At 43.1% G+C, this 26,275-nt stretch overlaps 1 protein-coding gene across 12 annotated transcripts in view; it reads left to right on the top strand.

Moving 5' to 3' along the window:
* Tenm4 (teneurin transmembrane protein 4) overlaps positions 1-26,275 on the top strand; it is an 805,909-nt gene that overhangs the window by 659,563 nt on the left and 120,071 nt on the right. For all 12 annotated transcript variants that reach the window (XM_070034906.1, XM_070034904.1, XM_070034908.1 and 9 more), the window contains one exon: positions 23,706-23,891. In XM_070034906.1, the coding sequence (XP_069891007.1) occupies positions 23,706-23,891 (186 nt within the window). The remainder of the gene's footprint in view (positions 1-23,705; positions 23,892-26,275) is intronic.

Below are 26,275 nucleotides of genomic sequence, written 5' to 3' on the forward strand. Positions count from 1 at the left end.
CAAAGTCCCTGTGGGAAGAGTCACCATTGCCATTTAACCAGTGTAGATAACACATTGACCAGTGAGTGCTGATTGGCCACCTATGTTTATATGCTGTATATGTTTAAAAAGAGAGGATAAAGAGACAAGAAAAGGCCCTGCCTTAGTAGGAAAAAGGCATGAGAGAGGTCAGAACCAAACGCAAACAGAGAAATAAACTGATACTGAAGCCCAAGCTCTGAGAACCTTTAAGTAGTTCTCCCCCAGGACATAGTTAAAAAGGGATAGTGTCTCCAACTATTGGATTTTCACCCTAAATCATTGCCTCTACCACTCCACACTGTTTAAAACAAAGGCAAGCTCAAATTAGCTCATTATGTTGTGGATTAGCAGTCTGGTTTTGATGAGGAAAGATGGTTGAGGGCTTTGGCAAAAATGAATTCCCCACAGCATTTATGCCTCTGGGATAGTTTGAATTACCTTTCCCCGTTAAAAGGAGAACTGGCAGTTTGAATTGGACTTTTATCCTTGTTTGCAAAGCTCCTGGAAAGACTTGATTTTGAGCACAGATGTGCAGAGTCTTGGGAATCATTCTTTTTATATAGCTCTGTTTATAGCAATATAATAAATGGTCCTCTTAAAGCTACGCAGGCTTGTATTGTTCATTATGTGGCTGCAAAGCTAATTTATGGTAGGTCTATAACCATGCCTTGCACTGTTAATCCCTGATGAAATTCCTCAGCCTTAGAGAAAGCAGGTATAACTTTGGATGAGACTTCTGAGTATTCTTTAGTTGGTTCTGAAAAAGGAGACAACAGAACCACTGGGAAGGACTTTGGATAGATTTGTTAGATCTCATCTTCCAGTCATCGGTATTCACTCCCAATAACTGATATTAGTTTTGCTTGTATTCCTTGTGAGGACAAAGGACAGCCCATGTAAGAAAGAGGCCTTGATTGAGTTAGACAGACCTGGGTTCAAATCCTTACTAGTTATAACTACTTACTCTTAATAATACTTGAGCAAGTCCTTTCATTCCTTTTAGTTAAAAAAAATGGAATTAATGATATAACCTACCTCCTAGAGGGAGTTTTCTAACAATTATTTACATTAATGTGAAAGAGAGTTTAGCATGTTATTTGGCCCATAGTAGAAGCTCAATAAATGTTATTTATGATGATTTTCATTAAAATATCCTTGGGCAAGTAAGTGTTTTATCTTAGCAAAGATATTTGATGGTAAAAAGTAAAAATGAGATGAACCCTTTGAGAAAATATGGATTGTAGTCTTTAAATCTTTGGCCTGTGGCTAAGTGGCTGTCCTAATTATCACAAGGCCAGGAAATTAAGTTATTATCTAAGTTATTAAGCCCTGCAAGGTGTTTCACAAAGAACCACACCCCACAGCCAGGAGAGGTAGAGATGGCAGCTCTGATATCACTGGTTTTCTAGGGACAAGACCCAAGGGTACCAGTGACTTTGCCTGAGGCGCACTGGTGCATGAGGAAGCTGGAGTCAGGCCCTGGCCCAGAGCTGCAGGTCTTGCCTGCTTCCTGTCCTGTGTGGAGAGGCATCTCCACAGTCATGTCATCACTTCCCAGCTGTCATTTCCTCTCTGGAAGCCAGGGGAACAAGAATGAAAGTGTTTCCAGTGTTTATTCTCCTCTCATGCTGACTGTAGTAGGCCTTAAACACTCAGGTTCAAGCTTAGTTGTGCTGCATGCTAACTGTGTGGTATTGACCGGAAACCTAACTTTTCTTCCATTATCTCATCTGAAATCTGGAGGTAATAGCATAACTACTAAATTACAGCACATAGCTCTATGTACCTAGCACAGTGCCTGTCCCAGTCAGTCTAAGTGCTTGCTATCTTTCTGTCTCCCCACTTCCAAGGGCACTTTCCATTAGCGGAAGCTGATGGTGAACAATTGAGATAAAGCAGGGAAGCCAAGCTAGAGGCATTTCACTACCTGGGTCCAGTGTAACAAGAGACTATCTTCACATTCCCTGGTGTTGGCTTCAGGACCATGGAATGAGCTCTGATCTTTACTTCAGAAGTTTTGTTACCTACAACTTCAATGGCTTCAACAAGGGGCTTAGCCTTTCCAACTGTCAGTTTCCTCCTCCTAAAGCCAACTTATGTCACTGTTGTAAGAAGTAGGTGAGAAATTATAGATCAAGTGGTTACCCCAGGGTCTGGCACAGCTCAGAGACTAACAAATAGGAGCTCTATCTGCATTATTTATGCCCTTTGCTGCCTGACATGCCAGGTGGGCAGACTTTGCTCAGAGCCTTCATCAGGAACCACAGGCCATCAGACACATCCTAAATGACCTTTGAACCACCATCTCCTTAGAAGGAAGGAGGACTCTCTCTTCCCTGAGATGAGTTTCCTTCTGTTCATCACCAAGATCAGGATTTAATGAAGGCAGCTTAAGTCAATATGATTTCTATTGAAATATGAGCTGGCCAGTTAATGAAATACTTCCATGAGGTTCACTGAAACTGAAGTTAGATTTATACAAGTGTTTACTAAGGTCCCTGATTCCCAGCAACTTATCTTCTAGTCATATCTCAGACAGTTCTTCCTAAATCCAGCCTCATTGGTGTGGCCTTCTATCCCAGGAAACCACCCAAATTAATGGTATTAAAACATTCCCATGTCCCATTATGTCCAACCCCCTACACACGACACACCTTAGTCCTCAGCTCAGAACCCAGCTGACATCACTTCCTGAATCATTTAGGATGATGATGAAGGCAGGGATGGGAGGTGAGTGATTATTTCAGAGAGGAAGGAGGTGAGTCAGAACAACTTGCTCAGAGTCATTCAACTTACCAGCAGCAGAGCTTGAGTTGAAGCCAGGCTCTCTGTTTCTAAGTCCTCACTCTCCCCTTAATCCTCTTTCTATTTAAGGATGTCTCCTTGTCTTTCTTTGGACAAGCCATTGGATGCAGTGTTATAGAGCCATCCATGTCTTTGTGCTTCCTGCCCACCAGCTAAGTGCCTTACAACCACTATCTCCATCAAAGTTCATAAGAACCCTAAGAAGTATTACTGGTATTAACATTTTCCAGATGAGGAAATCTGATGCTCAGAAAGATTGTTCTGTGCCAGCACCTACCCCACCTTGTTAATAAATAGCAGATTAAGCTCTTTCTTAAGTGTGTTAGTCAGCTTTCTGTTACTGTGACAAAATTCCTGAGATAACCAACATCAAAACTGGTTTATTTTGACTCATCGTTTTAGAAATTTCCATCTGTGTTTGGTGGGCCCATTGCTTCTGAACCAATGGCAAGACAGTACATCAAGCTGTGTTAGAGGAAGCTGCTACCTTGAGGTCTTGGGGAGAAAAATAGAAGAGGAAGGTTCTTTCTACTTGGCTCCAACAAAATTCTAGGATGAAGACTAAATCTTAAACACCTGGCCTTGGGGCAATATTTTGCATCCAAACTATCGCATTAAGCACTTTGATAATTTGAGCAAAGTATTTTGCAGATGAATTTCTCTTAAAACAAGCTATGGGCTACTTGGGGGTCAAGGTCTGTGCATTGTTAGCACAGAGCTAGACATATGTTAGATTCCCAGGGATTATTGCAAGAATGACCTAACTAGTCAACATAAAGACAAGGGGAGCTAGCTTACAGAGAGAAGGAGGAAGGGAGGGAGGAAGGGAGGGAGGGAAGGAGGGAGGGAGGGAGGGAAGGAAGGTTACAGAAAGGTCTGCCCAGGAAGATCCCAGCACACTATCAGACAGACATTTGCTCCCCTCCTCTCAGTCTCACCTCCTCCTTCCCTCCAGCCGTGCCCTCTGTTGAGAGAAAAACAACAAGCCCTGGGTTCCATCTTAGCTCAGAATTGCCTTAGAAAAGGACAGGAATTGTAAGCTCTTTGTGATGATCCTTGAAATTAGCAAAGCCTGCCTTTCCTTTAGAACCGAGTGCCTTCCACAGTAGATTTCAGGCTCTGAGGGGTCTTCAAGGCTACCGTTTCAAAAGCAAGCCCTTAGATGTGCCATTTGCCCTTCTCTGGGGCTTTTGAAGGAGACATCTTTCTTTCACCACTCCCCTCCACCATAGCCTCTGGAACTCAACCTCATAAATTCCTCATTTCCACTCCTCTGAGGTCTCTTCAGTCTTGTCTTCCATAAATGACTTTTATTCAAGAGGAGCTTCTCACTACATTTTATTCCTTTGGGTTGTGGGCTCACAGAAGCAGTACATGGCAGAGATCCTGCCTATAAAATGCTCATGCTGGTAGTTTATGATTCTTATAATTTCATTGCACTTGAGTTTCATGGAATAACAGGTGGAGATGGTTTAGAGATTCAGTGGCCTGGGTGTGAAGGTAATATGTGCAGTCAGGAAGAATTCATGGGATTTGGAGGAGGACCAGGGTAGATTGTCAAGGCGCAGCTTACCACTTGAATGGAATTAATGATACCTGCCTTGTAGGGCAGTTTTCCAGATTAGCTTTGATATGTATGCGTAAAATGCCTAGCATGGTGGCTGGCATTCAGTAAGCACTACATGAAGGATGAGTGTATATTTTTAGAATGCATAATTAGATCTAAAATTAACCAAACAGACCTCAGACTCTAACTAATTGAAGTTTAAGGAGAGTTTATATAGTAAAAATTTTGAGCCAAGAGGCTTGGATCAGAGTCAATGTTAGATAGTTTGTTTTCTCTCCAAGGCTTAGTATCCTTATAGTTCCTGAGTCTCTCTACCATCCCCTTCCTTCAGCCCCCAAGAATGGTCCTTGACTCCAGACAAAGAGTCATTGATGTGCTGAGACATTTATCTAAACAAGGAGGTCAGTGGCCCACAGCATAAGAGCACAGCATAAGGCATTAGTACTGCATTATTATCAGCCTCCTCTCAGAACAGCGAGCTTCCTGAGGTCCATTCTAGGCAGGAACTCAACAATTCCCCACACCCCAAGAGGAAACAGCCCAGAGCCACTGCAGGCCTGCATCCATTCTGACAGCCATATGCATTCACTGATCCATTCATTCACTGAGCCTTTCCCACCTGACTTGCTTGTTGGTCATTGTAGTAAGCATAAAGGATCAGAGAAACTTGGAAGATAGACCCACAATCTAACTCATTGCAACACACAAGCATGCAGCTTGATGTGAATTCTTATTGATGGGTGTATGGTAGGGTTGGGAACACAGGGCAGCAGAAGAAAATCCATCCAGAACACACTTGGGAGAAGAGCCTGGGCTTGATCCTCATCCTCACCAACAAAACCTGTGTGGCATTCTGGAAGAGGTGACTACAGACTCCCTGGTGGCCAAGTAGTGCTGGGTGTAGAAAGAGACTATGCAGAAGCAAAGAGCTATGTGACTGCCTTACCTGTTAGGGAGCTGACCTTCAGTCTGCCCAAAGAAGAGGAGCTCCGGGATGGGTCCAGGAATGAAGTCAGAATACAGGCAGGATCCTAATTCAGTAGCTCGCTGAATATCTTATCAAAATCATTGGATAAAAATTATCTTCAATGGTCAGGAGTAGTGGTACCCTCCTAATCCCAGGCTTAGGAAGTAAAGAAGGAGGATTGGGAATTCAGGGCTAACCTAGGCAAATTAGAAGACCCCATCACAGAAAGGAAATACAGTGTGCTGTGGGTCTAGCTCCAGGGCTATTACACTTGCCTGGGATATACTAGGGTCTGAGTTCAATCCCCAGAACCACAAACAAATAAAAGCAGTCCTTTAAAAATATTTCAATGGGGGCTGGGAAGGTGGCTCAGTGGTAGAGCGCTTGCCTTGCATGCCTGAGGCCCTGGGTTCAATTCCTCAGCACCACATAAGCAAAAAGAAAAAAGCTGGAAGTGGCGCTGTGGCTCAAATGGTAGAGCACTAGCCTTGAGCTGAAGAGCTGAGGGACAGCGCCCAGGCCCAGAGTTCAGGCCCCACGACCAGACCCCCCCCCCAAAAAATAAAAATATTTCAATGAACATTGATTATATGTCTTTCAATGTCCACTTTAGGGCTCCCTACTTGGACTCTCTCAGATCAGCTCAGGCTAGGTTCTACTGAACTTTAGGGAAACCTCTAAAATTTAAACTCAGATATTCTTCACTTCCAGTTTTTTTCTCTGATTATCATTCTTTTCCCCTACCAAACCAAAAAAAAATTGGCAAGGCATAAATAATAGCAATAATGATTGGATGAAAATGGAACTGAAAAGCTCTATTAAGTCACAATTGAACAAATGCTTTAAAAAATTAGCCAGCCGGGTGCCAGTGGCTCACACCTATAATCCTAGCTACTCAGGAGGCTGAGATCTGAGGATCACAGTTCAAAGCCAGCCCAGGCAGGAAAGTCTGTGAGACTCTTATCTCCAATATAGCACTAGAAAACCGGAAGTGGTGCTGTGGCTCAAGCAGCAGAGCACTCACCTTGATCTGAAGAGCACAGGGACAGCACCCAGGCCCAGAGTTCAAGCCCCACGACTGACCAAAAAAAAAAAAAAAAGCCAAAAGTAGCAACCATGTTAGAAAAAAAATAATTAATGCCCTAAAACCATAGCAGTTGCATTAGTGCTAAATTTTGAAAATGGTAACTCAGTTTTATTTACAAGGCAAAATATAATTACACTTAAATTTGAGGAAACCGAATTTAATTCTTATTAATGACAGAAAGACTGAGTGAGATGCTTTAACACCGGAGAAATTGTCTTACGTTCATGGATGGGAGAGGAAATTAGATTCAGCATTGAGCATTCTCCCCTGTTACAAGTTCCATTTGTGTAACTGGAATTGTTCCCTCACTGAGAAACATTACCTTCTCGGCCCAGAAAGCACAGCACCAACAACCAATTAAACATCAAAAGGAAATGATCAGGCTGGACTATTTCTGTATAGATATGTTACAGGACAAGAAACTCAGGGTTAGAATTTCACCCGAGGAATCAAACCTATTGAGACTTGACATTTCCCGTACCCTTCCCAGCAGCAAGTGGCAGCCTGAAAATCAAATTCAGAATAGTAAATCTCTGAGAGATTGACAAGGTGGCAGAGGGGTGGATTGTGCTGGAAGGAGGCAGGGAAAAGCCCATTAGATGTCAGAGGAGTGTTGTGGAGGTTTAGACACAATGGGATGGTCAATTCTTAACATTTAATCAAAGACTAGAAAATAGGGCCCAGATACTAAATGCTAAATACTGCCAGAGTTAAAGGTTGATAAAGCACGAGCTGGCAGCTTTGTAATTTAGTGGAATTTTCCCCGACAGCTCTGGAACATTTTCTATCAGAATTGGAACTCTTCAGTACGCAGAGATACAAGCCTGTGTGTAATCAGGTGTCAGAATCAGGTTTGTGTTTGGATGCACAGGCTGATACCTTGTTCCAAATCTCCAGTTGTCTTCCTGAATCAAACTATGGGTTTGATAGATTGTAATTAAAGAAACCTGGTCTTTGAATAGAAATTTTATATTTTACTGAGTTCCTTCACGTATGTGTTTTGTGACTAACTCAAACAACAAATACAAAAACCTCCCACTGTGCAGATGGTGAGGTTCTCAGGAAAATTGGATTCAAAGAACCTGGAGACTTGGGAAAACCAGGATTTTATTTCATTTCTGGGTTCCCAAACCCACAGTTAGACCCTGTACAACTTTGTTATTGGCTACAACCAAGATTTGTGCTGAAACTGGCAATGAATCAAGTATCAGGTCCCAGTTCATGTACTCACACTGCCAGGGATCCTGGAAACCCCTGCTATGGCCACCTAGAAGTCCCTCTAGATCCAAGAGAAAGAACAATGACGTTTAACTCAGATGAACAGGTGACTTCTTGCAGGAAGTGTGGTTTGAAGGGGTGGAGGTGCCTATTCATAGACAGAGATAGGAAGAGGAGGCCAGCACTTTGCATCAACCTTTTTAGACATCAGAGGCTTACAAGATTCATAAAGATGGAACAAGCCAGCCACCAGGGGCTTACACCTGTAATATTAGTTACTTGGGAGGCTGAAATCTTAGGTTCATGGTTTGAAGTAACCTGGGAAGATAATTTTGAAAGACTGTAATATCCAATTAACCAGCAAAAAGAAGCCAGAAGTGGAGCTGGGAATGTAGCTTTGTGGTAGAGTGCTTGCCTAGCATGCATGAAGCCCTGGGTTCAATTCCTTGGTACCACATATACAGAAAAAGCCAGAAGTGGCACTGTGGCTCAAGTGGTAGAGTGCTAGTCATGAGCAAAAGAAACTCAGGGATGCAGAAAATCAGGCCCTGAGATCAAGCTCCAGGACTGGCAAAAAAAATAAAAAAGCCAAAAGTGAAATGAGAATGATAGTACCAGGCCTTGAGTGGAAAAAGCCAAAGAAAAGTTCAAGCCCCAGTACCATTACAAAAATCAGACAACCAAACAAGCAAAAGCAAACACACACAACACAACAAGAAGAAGAGATCAGGGTACTTTGAAGGTATTTGCAGTCATGTAGCATGGTATATCTCTATTTGTGGAAGGACAGCAGGTAGAGACAAAGGAGGTTCACAGGTATCACAGTTGGCCTTGAAGGAATTTTGGTTTTATCTATCTCAGGGACTCACTAAGCAGTTGTAAGTGGAGGTTTGACTTGGTTGGGTTTAGTTTTAGGAGGTCTGCTCTAGGATCAGCATGTACTTCTAAGGTACCTGAGGGAATTCCAAGTGACAGTGTAAGTTCACTAGATGAGCTCATGACTGAATGAAGAAATGGATCTTTTACCAAGGGCTATCAGTGCCAGGGATCTATGGAAAGAAGATTTAGCATCATATGTCACTTTAGTTCATGTCCTTAGTCTCTAAAACTCTAACAGCCCTTTTCTTTGGCTTTTTTTTGCTCACCAGCCGTTTTCTAGCTTGTTATCCTGCAATGTCAGCCCCTGTTTAAGAGCCCTCTCTAGGCTGGGGTTTGAAATCCTCTAATCAAGGAACCAGATACCCTCCAATTAAGATGAATAGCAGTGGCTTACTGTTTCTTTCCATAGTTACTTTGTAAGGGCTTGAAATTCAAGTCCTGGGGGAATAGGTGTAGAGACCTGCTCTATACCAGCATCCTGGAATTCACTTCTCTGCTTGGTTTGAGAGCTCTCTAAGCTCCTTGAATGAGGTGAAAGGCCATGTGCTTTCCAAGGCTCATTAGCTTTCTGCCATCTCGATCTGTGGAAAAGACCCATGACTTGGAGCAGCTCTGGCTGGCGGGTGCTGGGAAGAGAAGTAGAAAAGCAAGGAGAGTGGCTTGGGTTTGGCCTCAGTGTCTAGAGGAGACTAATTACTGCAAGGAAGTCAGATGCTCCTTTTCTATTCCTCCTTCCCCTTCTAGCTTCTTCCTGAAACGTGCACAGAGAATAAAAAAGCATCTGCTCAACTGTAAATGATGGGGGGAAGGAGGATGGTTACCATAGTTAGAGAATACGGGTTTGTGGGAAATATAGAAGGTCTTCACCTTGGAACCAAAAATTAATCTGTCTACTCTATGTTGAGCAAGAGGGTTGGGGCCTTGTGCTCATTTACACATGTGAGTAGACATGAGTTCCTTGTGGATGGCAATAAGTTCATATCTCTACATCCTCAGCCTCTAGAGATATCTGACACATGGTAAGTACTCGATGTATTTTAAAATTCTAGTCATTGAGGATTGGCCATCACCATTTTATAAATGATAAAGATAAGGTTCAAAAGTGGGCAGTATTTGTTTTACATCAGTAGGAAACAGCAATGCAGGATATTGGATCAGCTTCTCAACTCCAAATTATAGGACCTTGAATAGCCACGTGGCATACTCTGGCACAGTCTGCACACATGCACACACACACACACACACACACACACACACACACACACACACACACACACACACATTCTGGTGTCTGTAATCCCAGCTACTCAGGAGCTGAGGTCTAAGGATCAGGATTTGAATCCCACCCAGGCAAGAAAATCTGTTAGTCTTTTAACTCTTTAGCTTTGTGCAAAAAAGCTAAGGAACAGTGCCCAGGCACTGAGTTCAAGCCTGAGTACTAGCGCAAACATGCAAATAAACAATTGTGCAAGCAAATAAAAATCCCACACTTCCCCTGTAAGACTACCTGGAGAATGAAGAGTAATCGGTAATGGCCAGGTCATACAACAACATAGGTAGACTGATTATCCTAAGAAAATAATCCCTATAGAGGGGCTTTGGGAGGAAAGCGAAATTCCTTCTTGTTGGGACAAATAGAGGGAGTCTCACAGAGGAAATGACATTAGAGCCAGAACTAAAAAACGCATTGAGACTTGAACATGAGAAGAGATAGAGCAAAGTGTGGCCTAGACCATGTGCAGCAGCTCAGTGTGGGGACCACAAATGCATCCATGATTCTTTCATAGCCATTTGCCTAGTTGGCTCCTTACATATGGCTCCTACAGTTGCCATCAAGTCTTGCTCAAGTACTGACATGCATGTCACTATGAGACATGGAACAAAGTACTTCCTTTCTCAGACCTCCAGTCTACAGAGTAGCTAGAGAATCTCTGAGACATCATCACACCTGCCTCTCTGATTCTCCACATCTTTTTCTCCTTGGTTCTACATCCATTTAAAGGAGGTGTCAGGATACAACCAGCCACTTCTAGCCCCAGGTAAGCCTGATTCTAGCCTTCCCTCCTTCACTTCCCATTCTCCCAGGTCTTTGACCTCCAGCTGCCTTTCTTATCATTCACAACTCCCTTAGATCTGTGCCTTTCTTCCAGTATCCAGGATCACCCCCGCCATTCACCATCTCTGCTGTTACAGCTGGGCTTCTGAGCTTCACTATCCAAATCACAAGAGGCTTGTGATCTGCAGCCTATTCCTGGGCCCTTCCAGCCTCCGTGCTGGCACGCGAAGTCTCACTTTCACCCAAAAGTTGAAGTCACCCAGAAGGGTGATTTCAATATCTACCTGCTTGTCCAAGATTCCTGCTTCCAACCCTACTGTGAACAATAAGATCTTTGGTTAAGTACTTCCTTATGTCCCTGGCTGGTTCTTTAAATGACCTGTCTCTCTCCCCAGGGATTATAGGCAGAGGGACAGTTCATTTAAGCCTGGGAACAGTGAGCCTGTCCCATTTTTACTTTGGATTTTTATATGGTTTTTCTTTGTAAAAATACTGTACAGAGGGATTACAGTTACATGAGCAAGATGATTAGTACATTTCCTATCAAGCATTGTTACCTCCTCCTTTGTTTTCCCCTATCATCTCTTCCTCCCACCTCCACAACTACACTCCCCCATGCCTGCCTAAATTATCAAGTTTGTTTTTCAACATAGTGTCTTGTGCATCTCATTGTTACAATAGGTCAACCTGTACGCCTATTTAAGCATTTTGTTTTTTCCCTTTCCCTTCCCAAATTAGAAAAGTGTATATACAAGATGCAGGGCACTGACATCAAATACAGTGAAAACAGGGGTTATATACTGTGGGGGAGGAACATACAAAGAAACAAAAAAAATCACATGGTACATTATAAATACGTTAGAAACATAGGAGGAAAAAAAATACCTTTGTCCCTATCTTGGGGTTCATTTTGCTTAACATCTTCTTATCTGGTCACATGTACATAGCTTTTGACCTTTTCTGCTTGTCCCAGACATATACTAGTTATTGCAAATAAGGGAAACCATGGGACCTATATTTCTTTGGGGCTGGCTTACTTCACTTAATATAATTTTCTCCAAGTCTTTCCATTTCCTAACAAATGGGGCAATGTCATTCTTTCTGATGGAGGCATAGAATTCTATTGTATATTATATACCACATTTTCTTGATCCATTCATCTATTGAGGGGCATCTGGGTTGGTTCCATATTGTAGCTATGGTAAATAATGCTGCAATAAACATAGTTGTGCTGGTAGCTTTAGTATGGTCTTGTTTATGAGCATTTGGGTTAATGCCCAAAAGTGGGATTGCTGGGTCATAGGGGAGCTCTATGTGGAGTCTTTTGAGGAACCTCCATACTGCTTTCCAAAGTGGTTGAACAAGTTTACACTCCCACCAACAATGCAGTAAGGTTCCCTTCTGTCCACATCCCCTCCAGCATCAGTTGTTTAATTGGAGTTCTTGATTCTAGCCGTTCTAACTGGGGTGAGGTGGAATCTCAATGTTGTTTTGATTTGCATTTCTTTTATGGCTAGAGAGGTTGAGCATTTCTTCATATGTCTATTGGCCATTCTTATTTCCTCTTCAGAGAAGTTTCTTATTTATCAGGCAGTTGTTTCTTTGACAATTTGTTGTTGGGGCATTTAATTTTTTGAGTTCCAAGTATATTTTAGACATGAGATCCTTGTCCATTGTATGGCTAGTGAAGATCTTCTCCCAATCTGTGGGCTTTCTATTGATCTTGCTAGCTATGTCCTTTGCCATGCAGAAGCTTTGCAGCTTCATGCAATCCCATTTGTCTAACCTTTCTTTGATTTGTTGTGTTTCTGGGTCTCTATTAAGAAAATTTTGGCCTGTGCCAAGGAGACCTAAGGTTTCTCCTATTCTGTCCTGTAGCGTTTTCAGGGTGTCTGCTTTGACTCCGAGGTTTTTAATCCACTTGGAGTTGATTTTGGTGCAGGGTGATATATAAGGATCTAGCTTTAGTTTTCAACCAGTGATTAACCAATTTTGCCAACACCATTTACTGAAGAAGCTGTCTTTCTTCCATTCTATTTTTTTAGCTCCCTTATCAAAGATTAGGTGGCTATGGGTTCATTTCTGGGTTTTTTATTCTATTCCATTGGTCCTCAAGTCTGTTTTTTTTTTTTTAATTGTGAAAACATCGTACAGAGGGGTTACAATTACATGGGCAAGGTAATGAGTACATTTCTTATCGAGCATTGTTGTCTCCTCCCCATCTCCCCACCCTCCACCCCCACTCAAGTCTGTTCTTGTGCCAGTACCAAGCTGTTTTGATTACTATGGCTTTGTATTAGAGTTTGAAATTTGGTATTGATATTCCTCCAACACTGTTCTTTCTATTAAGGATCGTTCTTGCTATTTGGAGTCTTATATTGTTCCATATGAATTTTTTGATTGCTTCTTCTATTTCATTGAAGAATGAGGTTGGAATATTGATAGATATCACATTGAATTTGTAGATAGCCTTGGGAAGTATTGCTGTTTTCATGATGTTGATCCTTCCAATCCAGGAGCATGGGAGGTTTATCTACTTCCTAAGTTCTGCTTTGATTTCCTTTTTCAGGTTTTTAAAGTTTTCATTGTAAAGTTCTTCACTTCTTTTTTTTTGGGGGGGGGGGAGAGTCCGGTCTTGGGACCTGAACTCTGGGCCTGGGCACTGTCCCTCAGCTCTTCAGCTCAAGACTAGCGCTCTACCACTTGAGCCACCACGTCACTTCTGGCTTTTTTCTTTTTGCTTATGTGGTGCTGAGGAATCGAACCCAGGGCCTCAGGCATGCAAGGCAAGCGCTCAACCACTGAGCCACCTTCCCAGCCCCAAGCCATTGATTTTTGAGGGTTAATTTTACCCTGCTACTTTGCCAAAGTTTCAAATCAGCTTGAGTAATTTGGGAGTGGAGTCCGTGGGATTCTTTAAATACAAGATCATATCATTGGCAAAGAGGAAGAGATTTACTTCATCTTTCCCTATTTGGATGCCATTTATGTTTGCATCTTGTCTTACTGCTGTAGCTAATACTAAATTGAAGAGAAGTGGAGAGAGTGGACATCCTTGTCTCATTCCTGAGTTTAGAGGAAATGGCTTTAGTTTTTCACCATTATTACTTTGGATTTTGTCCTTTCCATTTATTTGAGATCACCCCAGTGAACCATCACCTCATTTTTCAAGTCCAAGATTTCTAGTATATATGGTAAGCCTACCTTATTCCCAAGTTTTTTACACATTATTACTCAATGTAGACCATGTATGGTCAAGAAAAATAAGAGTTCCAATGCATGCATTATGTAGCTCAGTTGATACAGACAAGCTCTGTCAATCTCCAGTTAGCCTTAATCATGCTCAGACTTTATACATTCTGGATATTTGCAGTTTTTCCTCAACAAGCATCTCCTTAAAACCCTATACCAGGCTAGGAAGGTGGCTCAGTGGTAGAGTGCTTGCATTGCATGCATGAGGCCCTGGGTTCGATTCCTCAGCACCACAAAAGCAGAAAATGCCAGACGTGGCACTGTGGCTCAATTGGTAAAACACTAGCCTTGAGCTGAAGAGCTGAGGGACAGTGCCCAGGCCCAGAGTTCAGGCCCTATGACCAACAAAACAAAACAAAACAAAAAACAAACCCACCCTATACCAGCAGACACCAAGGGGTTTCATTACACATATGCCTGAGATATCAGTATCCATACTGTATTTTGTAGTTGAGAGAGCTGAGTCACAAAGACAAACTTGCTCCAGTCACATGGTTGGGTACATGGATCGACAGTTAAACAGCCTGCTGATTAGATGATGAAGGGAAAGGGCTTAATCCAATAGGCATTGAGTTGGGACAAAGGAGCCTCAGGCTCCAATTACAGACCATATAGTCTAGCCTAAGCAATGAACTAATACACAATTAACAGTCAGGAAAATCTGTTAGAGTACATCCGAGGTTTTGCCTAAACCTGATCTCACTATTGATAGATCAGAAAGCCATGTTAATTAAAGTCACCCTGCATTCTAGACAAGTACCTTTGAGCCAGTCTTTTCATTCTCCAATCTGTTTCCTCAGCCATGATGCAGGAGTGACAATGTCACTACAAGACTGTCTTAGGTGTCACCAACAACAGTCCTGGGACATTGTAGATACTATATTCCCTTCTTATTTTTGCCTCAAATGCTGCCTCATGTAACTAGGGCTTTCAGTCCATTGGGATTTTAGAAAAGTAAACATGAAACAGAAAATGCTAACAGGAGTCATTTTACATCATTAAACTTTGGATTCGAATTTCTTTAGGCCACTTTCTAATCTCAGATCCTAAGCAAGATAGAACAATTTTACTGTTACTCCTTTAAGTGCTAAACATAGATTTAAGAGGACTTCCCAGCCTATATACTGATGGCTTATGCCTATAATCCTAACTACTTAGGAGACTGATATCTGAGGATTACAGTTCAAAGCCATTCTGGGCAGGAAAGTTCATTAGCTTTTCATTTCCAGCTAACTACCCAAAAGCTGGAAATGGAGCTATGGCTCAAGTGACAGAGGTGCCAGCCTTGAGTGAAAAAGCTAAGGGATAATGACAAACCCTGAGTTCAAGCACCAGTATTGGCACACTGAAAACAAAACAAAAAAACTTCCCAGGAGGTCATATAGGACCCAGACTCTGATTTCACATCCTTGCAATTATTAAAAACATCCTCACTGGCACCTTCTCCTTCCACAGAGGAAAAGTGTGTCGATTCCTGGTGGGGCCTGTTCTACTCCCTGCTTGTGTCACTTTTGAGCATCTTTCCTAGTAGAAGAAATTTTATGGGAAAATTATGTCGAAATCTCCCCCTTTAGGGAAAAGACAGAGATTCCCCTACCAGCTCTTTTAATGAACAGGATTGGAAAGTAAGTCCAGACAAATTAAAACATAGCTGTGATAGGTCCCAGGTTTCAACTGGGCTTGTGTGGGGATTAGTGTTTAATGAGAAGAGCCTGGGGCAGCTTTTCCCTGACGTATACACATTTTGGTATAATTACCAATAACCAAACCTTACATCTTTCTGCCCTTTTCATGGCTCCCTCATATATTCCTCTCCTATGTCATAGAAAGATGACAGGTACAGCCTGGGCATGACATGAAGGAGGATGTGTCTGAGGGTGTCAGGAATGAGAGTTTGTACAGAGTTCACAGACACTGAAGAAGATGAGTGTCAGAGTCGCTACATGCATATATTTAACACAATAACTTTTGTAAAACATAGCATTAACATGGAATTGAGCCAGCTGACATGTACCTCTTCCGTGGAGCTTTAAACAATGCATCTGTTCTTTCAATATTTATTGAAAGCCTTTAATGGGCCATACCTTCTTTAGGAAGAATTTGCTAGTGTCCAGGATCCAATAGGGATAAAGGCAGGTTACCTGTCATCAGGCGGGCTTCCAGTCCAGAGGAAAGATAATGTATGCACAAGAGAGGCCAAGAAGAGGGGGATAGGCAGGGGAAACTCTGGGGTTGGACTCTCTGGGAGAGAAGAACTTCTGGCACGTTCATCTTTCCAATTCATGAAAGAACATTATATGCTTCTATGAGAACATTATATGAGAATTTTAGTGACAGTTGGAGATTTTTACCTGATTTCAAGAAGAATCTCAGGCTACCAATACAAATGGCTTATCCCTAGGTTTTGAGGATCTTGGCTGCTGGTGCCTGCTAAGTAACCCAAACCAGAGCTTCATTCCCAAGTCTTGAGACTGCTACTAGAAAAGGCATATTTTTACTCTTCTGGAGGCTGCTCTTCATCTGGTGATCTGGGTACTGTACTAATACATCTTAGGGTATCCACAATCAGTACATAGACAACATAGTTTACGCAAGCCATTTTATGTACGCCGTTTCTTTGAGCTGTCTCCATCTATCCTGTAGCACGTGTGAAGAGCTCATCATTATTCTCCCCATTTTAGGAATCAATATTTATTGATTCCTAAAGATTGATTCAGAAAGATGGAGCAATTTTTCCAAGGACCCACACATTTTGAAGTTGGATCTTAAGCCAATTCCAACTTAGGACTTTTGTATTCTTTAATACTTCAAAGGGTTCCTCCATGATCCCAGCTCTCCAGCATTCAGCCTTCAAGACAGAAAGCTTTCTGATTTTGATCATATGCAAGTCAACTAGTAACTATCAAATGTTCTCTATTGCAAAAGTCAGAATTTACTTCCGATCTCTAGTGCACTTGGTTTCATTTCCTTTATAATAAAAACATATGCATGTGAAATTCATCCTATTCTGTTTATATGCCAGGTGCTATACTAAAATCTTTACTGCCTCTCATGGTAAATAGCTTAATTCAATAGATTTATGTTATTTCCCTCTGCCACCATCATTTGGATCCCGGTGCCCAGTGTAGGACTTGTATGTACAAACACCCAGGAAATCAACTGGATGAGCCAGATTCCTACAGTAATCCTCTCAAGTGGTTGTTGTCAGCCCTGGGTTTTCAAAGAAGGAAACCCGAGATCTAGAAAGGAGCTGTGACCACATTTCACAAAGCACCATTAACATTATGTAAAAGGCATAGGAGCTGTCAGAGCACATTGTACAGCATCGTTCCATCTGCCTCTTACCAACCATCCTGCAACGTTAGAACTGTTTTTATGTCAAAGCAGTATCCGGGAAGGAAAGAAAATGAAGGAGTTCCTTTTATTTCAAAGACATAAATCAAACTATTTGGTGGAATAAAAACATAACTAAATCAGGTCTGCAACCTGAGACCAAATGGTAAAGTAGCATCTCAGGTTTCTATTCCCATCATGCACTGGGGTTTTTTCTTCCTCTCAGTTAAACAGGCACCTCTGTGTTACCATCATTTAGCACCCCATAAACATCAAGGTCATCCAGTTCAGGCCTCTTCTGTTAAAAATGTGCCAAAGCTCACAACCCAGCTTGTAAAGGGCTCATGGAGAGATGGGGTACCCAACCAGCAGCAGCTTCAGCTTCATGTCAGGAAAGGGTGTCCTGTGTATAGGATCTGGGAAGTAGAGTGTTGAATGATGAGAGCACAGTCTCCAGATGTAAAATATGAGACCAAGCATCTGGGAAACTCTGCTTGGAGAATCTTATTTCATCTCATAGCTTGCTGTGATCTGACTTGGATATAACAAAGGAGAAGAACAGCTGGGCCCAGAAATGGGTGGGAGGGATCTGCTAGGACCAAAATAAAAAATCCTAAAAGGAGAGCCTCCTCCAGTATGTAATTCTTTGCGTATTCTGAGACTCATTTTCCTTATCTGTAAAATGCTGTCCTTATCTGTAAAATGTCCTGTTCCAAGGACTGTCAAAACAAGGAAAATGTAAGAGATTACCGACCTTGTAGAATGTTCTTAGGCCTTCCAAGTCTCAGTATCCTCACCTCTCAGAAAGGTGGTAGCCAGGTGTTTTGGCAACATTATCTTGATAGTTGGGTGAGAAGTTGTATGAGAAATATGCTTTGGCAAATTGTGAAACCTGATGTAAGTGTTAGTTAAACAAAAAAATGTCTTTCCCACACATTGAGTTAGCACCAGGTTTGTGATATTGGTGATATAAGAACCAGTATCTCCACTTTTCAGAATTGGAAAGCAAGATTCAAAAGATTACATAATGTGTAACTTGCAGATTATTAGGCTCACAAGTGGTAAGGCCATAAGGTAGAGTCTATGTCTATCTGATTCTAAAAATCTATGTTTTGGTTTAGGTGTTTTTGTTTTTTTCTTTTGGTTCTGGTCCTGGGGGCTTGAACTCAGGGCCTGGACACTGTTCCTGAGCTGCTTTTACTCAAGACTAGTGCTCTTCCATTTGAGCAACAGCTCTGTTTCCGGCTTTTAGTGGAGATAAAGAATCTCACAGACTTTTCTGCTCAAGTTGGCTTCAAACCACAATCCTATCTCAGCCTCCAGAGTGGCTAGAATTGCAGGCATGAGCCACCAGCCTCCAGCCATCCATGGTTTTAATCCATTGCCCATAAACAAAATAATAGAGACATGAATAATGACTGATTGCTTGGATAATCTTTGGAATGCCAATATCAGATTTTTTTTTTTTTGGTCGGTCGTGGGGCTTGAACTCTGGGCTTAGGCACTATCCCTCAGCTCTTCAGCTCAAGGTGAGTGCTCTACCGCTTGAGCCACAGCGCCACTTCCCGTTTTCTGGTGGTTAATTGGAGATATGGAGTCTCATGGATTTTCCTGCCTGAGCTGGCTTTGAATTGTGATGTTCAGATTTCAGCTTCCTGAGTAGGTAGGAACAGGTGTGAGCCACCAGCGCCCAGCCAGATTGTTGTTTTTATTTTTAAATTTTGACTACAGTCTCTTGAAGGACATAGACACAATAAAGGGAGACTGGATCTTTTGACTCCTGTTTCTATCTCAGTCTCTGGCACATAGTAGGTATGTGTGGAAGATGATCAAAAGGATACCTACTATAGATCAGGCACCAAGTACTCTCTGAACCATCACCATCACCATGAAACAGAGGAAGAAGAAGAAACTCAGAACAACTGACTAGGACATATAGCTGGCAAAACTGGATTTGGAACCCCATCTGACTCCAAATCTTGCACTCACTTGTCCACACTGTCTCCAGACTAATAAAGAACTGACTTGGCTAAATTAGCCTTGCATATTTATAGGCTCTACACCCATAGATTCAACCAACTGCCAATCAAAAATATTCACAATAGTAATAACTTTTTTTTCTTTTGGTCGGTTGTGGGGCTTGAACTCTGGGCTTGGGCAGTGTTCTTCAGCTCAGGGCGAGCACTCTACCGCTTGAGCCACAGCACCACTTCCATAATAGTAATAACTTTTGCCCATTGCCATTAGCTCATGCCTGTAATCCTAGCTATTCAGGAGGCTCAGATCCAAAGATCATGGTTCAAAGCCAATCTGGTCAGGGAAGTCTGTCAGACTTTTATCTCCAATTACCCACCCTGTTGCTCAAGTAATAAAGCTCAGGTCCAAGCCTTAGTTCAGGTGCATGTGGGCATGTGCACACACACACACACACACACACACACAAATAATTTTCATCTGTACTGAACATTTACAGACTTTTGTCTCATCATGATTCCCTAGACAATACAGTTTAGCAATTGTGAGCAAAGCATTAACATGGTATTAGGAATGATAATTCACCTAAAGGTAATTTAAAGTGTACAGGAGGATGTAGGTAAGTTCAATACATGTGCCAAACCATGTTATATATAGGACATATGCATCTATGGATTTTCATATTGGGGGCGGGGTGTCTAAGAACCAGTCCATTTGGACATTAAAGGATAAGGGATTACTATACCTGTTAAGGCCTAAAGACCCCAGCCATATGCTGGGCAAAGCCCTCCTCTTCTGCCTCACTATGACCTGCAAGTATCCTGCTGCCCAGGAGCATAGAAGCTTTGGCCCCAGCTGCCTGTCCATTTCTGTGCTCACACCTCAGTGAATAGAAGTGCTGTTTGCTTTTATTTTCACACCAGAGATGCTAAGCCAACTTCCTCTCCTGGGCCTCTTGGAGAGTTCCACACTGAGGCTCAGCCCAGCCTTCAGAGTCACCAGAAGGTCACTGTCTTTTCTGTATCTGTAAAGAGGTGTAGGTGTCACAGACAGGACCTGGGGGTCCTCGGGTCTGCAGATAGATGTCCTTTCTCTTTAAGAAAGCCCAAGACATGGTGTGCAAGGAACTTGAACAGCATCCTGGAGAGCTGATGAATATAGTGACACTAATTTCTGCTCAGATAGCAGCCTCCTGGGAGTCTAGGATTACAGATGTGAGCCATTGGTGGCCTACCTACATGAATTGTTTTCCATCTTTAGGTACCTGCCACCCTGGGAGGACACCCTGACTCATGCATTATGTAACAAACTGTAGTTAACAGTGTTTTTTTTTTTTTTTTTTTTTTTTTTTTACCAGAATTTGTACTGGGTATCAGAGACAGAGGTGATTGGGAGGAAAAGACTCAGGTTATTGTTGGTCTGACAATGAGACAGACCAATAGGTGGGACACAAAAGAGCAAGAGAATAACTACAGGATAAATCACAGGAGACTGCTTGGGGGTGAGGGACACATGAGCCAAGCCTCAGAGATAGACAGCACTGTGCAAGGTGGAGGGTAATTGTATCATAGAATCTCAGTATTAGAGTCTGAAGGGGCCATATCCACCATCAGGTTCCCCTGGAACCCATGAGGAAACCAACTCCCAGAGAGTGAATGTGAGCTTCCCAAGGTCACACAGCAGACCCATGAATGAGTGAACAGGGACCTCACAAATCTCTCAGAACTCCTAATAGAAAGCTCACTGCTTGCTCTCAGTTTTAGGAAAGCTTCCTTGAATTCCATAGCCTTTGTATTATTCACCTCTCCAAGGACTCCTCACAGTTCCACTTGGTCAGCAGAGGGCTGCTGGACAGCAGCCTTTTTATACTGCTCATACCCTTGGGCTAGGAACTTGTGGACCTGCCCAAGGTTACAAGGCTCAGCAGCTCCTAAGTCTGACAGAAGTTGTCTCTGTCATTCTTCCAGTAACTACCGTCTCTTCTGGGCAGCTGAAAAACACAATATGCTGCTGTGTGTACCAAAGATCCTTCTGTTGAAGAAGAGGCAGTGTATCTGGCATAGGAACACAGCACAGAACAAATAGCAACTCTTACTGGTTACATTTTTATGGTGCTGAGTTTCTAACCTGGAGAGTTTTACTTGCTAGGCAAGTGCTTCTTCCACTGAGCTACACTTCAGCCCACTAGTTATATTATATTTGGGGGGGGGGGTCCGGTCATGGGGCCTGAACTCTGGGCCTGGGCGCTGTCCCTCAACTCTTCAGCTCAAGGCTAGTGCTCTACCACTTAAGCCGCAGCACCACTTCCGGCTTTTTTCTTTTTGCTTATGTGGTGCTGAGGAATCGAACCCAGGGCCTCAGGCATGCAAGGCAAGCGCTCTACCACTGAGCCAACTTCCCAGCCCCACTAGTTATATTTTTAATGTGGAACATTTTCTCTACTGTCTTCTAGATGGGTAAGAAAGGTCTGAGCTGAGCTTTAGAGGTTTAATCCCCCCCCACACTCTCTCTTTCTCTCTTCCTTCCTTCCTTTCTTCCTTTTTTTTTGCAGGACTGACATTTGAGTTCAGTGTCTGAAGTTTGCCTGGCACTCTACCATATGAGCCACACCCCCAGTTCTTTTTTGCTTTAGGTTTTTTCTCATATATGGTCATGCTTTTTTTTCAGTTATGGGGCTTGAACTCTGGGCTTGGGTACTATCCCTCAACTCTTCAGCTCAAGGCAAGCACTCTACCACTTGAGCCACAGCACCACTTTCAGTTTTCTAGTGGGTTATTGGAGAGAAGAGTCTCATGGACTTTCCTGCCTGAGCTGGCTTTGAACTGTGATCCTCAGATTTCAGCCTCCTGAGTAGCTAGGATTATAGGCGTGAGCCACCAGCGCCCAGCAAGGTCATGCTTTTTGTATGGGGCAGGCCTCAGATCTTGATCCTCCTGGGATGATAGGTACATGCCACTGTATCTAGCTCATTTGCTAACTTTTTCTCCAGGCTGGCTTCAAAACACTTTTCTCCCAATTTTCACTTCCTAAGTAGAAGAGATTATAGGCATAAGATACTGCATCCTAGTTATTGACCTTTTTTTCAGTACTTGCGTTTGAACTCAGGACTTCACACTTGCTAGGTAATGCATGAAGCCATGCCTCCAGCTTCTTTCCTTTTTTGAAAACTAGCTAGACTGTGAGCAGATTCTAGCTCAGCAGTGCTGCTTAGAAGGGTATAGTGGACAAAAGCAGTATCACACAGGTGCCAGTTAATCCAGTAGCCCTTTGTCTTGTATATAAGTTTATCTTGTATATAAGTTTATCATATATAAGTTTATCTGATTTGGGGAAGGGAAGGGGAATCACAGAAATGATGGAACAAAGAGTGAACCACTGAGTCATACTAGACACTGTATTGGAATTTGGCTGGGGCTGGGGACGGGGGAATTCAGGGAGAGTGAAAGCTGGAGAAAAAAGAGGGAAGAGTAACATTGTCAGGAAAGAAAGGTACTCATTACCTTACTTAGGTAACTGTAACCCCTCTGTATATCACCTTTACAATAAATTTAAATTAAAAAAGAAAAACTTAAAGTGCTGGGATTTTCACATGGCTAATAAGCTACAGAATATGGGTCTAGTCTGGTTCTTCTTCAGAGCCTTGGCAGAGGGTCTGTAGACATGGGTGCCCGCCCTCTTTCTGAAAGAGCAAGTGCATATGGAGGTCTAAGGGGCCTCTGCCTACAATAAGTGTGAAGCAGTTGCTGGACTGAAGGCTCAGGGCTTCTGAATCAAGCCCTGTGTGTTCTGCACCATTACACAGACAGGCCTTTGTGAAGGGCCCAGCAGCCCTGCTCTAACCATCAAATGGCCCCTGGATGTTTGCTTTGGATCTGAAAGCCTATTTAGTTGGTACTTCTAGTGAGGGACAGGAAGCCCCAAGCTGGAAGACAGAGAATAAACTTGGAAACAACACAGAACACACTGCAGGTTTTAGACAAAAACCTGGAGTAGATAGACCCACGAGGCAGGACCCATGTTTCCTCTCACACTAGTTCTGTTGGGAGTCAGGGCTTAGTGAGATGCAGGCCCAGAACCCTCCACACGCTCCAGCCAGACTCACAAGCAGTTCACTCAGCAATGGGGACTCATCCTCACGTTTGCTTTCACACATAACCAGTTTTTAATTAAATTTGACTTTTTCTCACATCTGTTCACAAGGCCGGTCCCCTTAGGAAGTGGCAAGCATCAAATGTGGAGGCAGAATGGCAATAGAGAAAAGCAAATAGACCAGAGCCCTAAAATCCCTATGTTTGGATGAGGAAATGAGCTAGGGGCCAGGGAATTGTTCTTGGCCCATGGTCATTGTCCCAAGAGATTATTCTCCCAAGTTTCCCAAGTCCAGTTACTCACAGATGGGAGGTTAGGTAGCCAACTGTGACCCTGTTCCCAGCAAGAACTCACTCAATGATGGTTTTATTCTTTCCCCCTCTCTCCTTTGCCTCTGTTGCCCCTTCCTCCCTTCCTGGCCCCATTTCCTCCCTCCTTCTCCTCCTCCTGCCCACAGAGATCTGCTCTGCAGACTGCGGTGGCCATGGAGTCTGCGTGGGGGGCACCTGCCGCTGCCAGGATGGATGGACCGGGACTGCATGTGACCAGCGGGCCTGCCACCCACGCTGTGCTGAACACGGGACCTGCCGAGATGGCAGATGCGAGTGTAGCCCCGGCTGGAATGGCGAGCACTGCACCATCGGTATGGCCATGAGTGGCAGGGCATCTCACCTGCGCTGGGTTCTGCCAGACATCCAGGCCCTGCCTAGGCCTCCATTGCATGCGGGGGAGGGGCCAAAAGTCCTTTCATCTGGTGACATTGTGACTGCCTTTGCAAAGACCGTAATTGGATTTCAACTCATTATTTGGCTTTTTAAAAAAAAATCTCATTTCTTCCAGTTTTCCTTTTTCAGGTCTCAGTTAGGTGGTTAGCAGGTCTTGCTCTGAGCTCAGATGAGTCAACTGACTGCCTCTTTGCAGCTGTGAGTTACTCTCCTCACCTCTCTTGAGCTTTAGTTTCCTCAGCGTAAGACATAGAGAATAGTGTATGTATGTAGAAAGCGTGGCACACCATAGAATGTTCAAGAAATGTAGCCATGATTACCAAGTTCATTATCCGGTTGGGTAGCTTGAACCCAGTCCTGAGCTTTACTGCCACTGGATCAGTAGGCCCTGGACTCCAGGAAAAGCCCTGCACCCCCTCTAGGCCAGCAGGCTAACCTCTATATTCCTCCTTCCCCTGTCCTCAGCTTGGGTCCTGCCAGCATTTGTCTCCTTTTCTCCTCTCAGGAGCTCCTTCACCACCTCCTGCTGAAGCAGCACTGTTGGCAGCTTTAAAAACAAGCTGATCACTTGGTTCTGTCTCTGACTTTCCTGCTGGTTTTGTTGATTTTAAACACAGCCAGACGTTTTGCTTGGTTTATTATCCTGGAAAGAACACTCACCAAAAGCTCTTTATTGAATCAACTTGAATCAACTGGTTTATGGATGCATTTTAACTTCTCCTCTCCCTCCCCCTCCTTTTTTTTTTTTAAAGGAAGGGTCTGGTCAGATGGTGTGCACATGATTTTAAAAAGCAGGACCCCAGGTGCCTCTCCAACTCTAAAAGTGACCTCTTGGGTCTCATAGAAACTGGAAGACAAGCCTTTAAGCTTTTGAGGGACAAAGGAATTTTAAGCAAACCTCTGATCTCTCAGAGTGTTTTTTTTTTTCTTCTTTTTTAGTCTACATTCTTTTTCTTTGGTCATTAGTTTATATCACTGGTCCCCAGAAACCTACCCTGTAAATGGCTTACAGAACATCTCACATTTATTAATATTAGCTTCTAATTACTAATGGCTTCTAATTTTTGAGTAGTTACAATGTGCCAAGCACTGTGCTATATTATTTTATACTGCTAACTCTGTGAAGAAGTCTGGATTCTTTTTTTCTTTTCTAAGGCTAAAGGTTCTGTAACTTTTTTGAAAAGGGAGGACAGGAATTTAAAGCTGGATTTTCTTCTCACCAGTTGTTAGCTTACAGTCTTCGCAGGACAAAGCCCATTAGCATCAAGTTTACATCTTTCCCACAGGCTGTGTCTTGATATGTTGGTGGAACTTAGAGTTCCTCAGCTTTGCCCACCCCCACTCCTCACAGAGCCACTTCCCAATGGTGGTACCCTTCCTGTTTCTTCCAGTACATGTCATCTTCTCAGCTACTCAGTGGCTTCTCGATATCAAAGTCATCCTAGCCCAACATGGTTCTTAGTGAGAAGTGGCCTTGTCATCCTCTTTAAAATCTGCTGTGTCTTCCTTAATCTCAGCTTTCTCCTCTCCTTTAAACTGTGTTTTCTCTTCTCCTTCACTTTCCCTCTCTTCAATTTGACTGAGGATGGACTGATCTTAGACCCTTTCCATCTGGGGGAAGATGGTTCATCCCAATTTAAAGAATAAGCAAACAGACAATCAGAGCCCAAGGACCTAGCATGCATTTGGTTGTCTTTTGGCTCACATTTCAAAATTTTAAAAAGCTTATGCATGTCTGCCTTTGCACTCGTGTGTGTGTGTGTGTGTGTGTGTGTGTGTGTGTGTGTGTGTGTGTGTGTGTGTGTGTGTGTTTTAGGTCCAGTCATGGGGCCTGAACTCTGGGCCTGCGCGCTGTCCCTCAGCTCTACAGCTCAAGGCTAGCGCTCTACCACTTGAGCCACAGCGCCACTTCTGGCTTCTTTCTTTTTGCTTATGTGGTGCTGAGGAATCAAAACCCAGGGCCTCATGCATGCAAGGCAAGCGCTCTACCACTGAGCCACCTTCCCAACCCCTGTGTGTTTTGTTACTAGCAAAACTCAGGAACTGGGTGCTGTCCCGAGCTTTTTCACTCAAGGCTTGAACTCTAGCACTTGAGCCACAGTTTCACTTACCACTTTTTGCTGGTTAATTGGCTTCAAACCACAATCCTCAGATCTCAGCCTCTTGAGTAACTAGGCTTACAGGTATGAGCCACCAGCGTACAGCTTGACTGACTTTTATAAGAAAAAGTATCTCTTCTGAGTCCAATGATGAGAAACATAGGGGCTTTTTCCCTCAGGCCCCTCACAGATAACTCATGGCC

Source organism: Dipodomys merriami, unplaced genomic scaffold, assembly GCF_024711535.1.
Source record: "Dipodomys merriami isolate MVZ:Mamm:240054 unplaced genomic scaffold, mDipMer1.0.p SCAF_25, whole genome shotgun sequence".
NCBI classification, from domain to species: Eukaryota; Metazoa; Chordata; class Mammalia; order Rodentia; family Heteromyidae; genus Dipodomys; species Dipodomys merriami.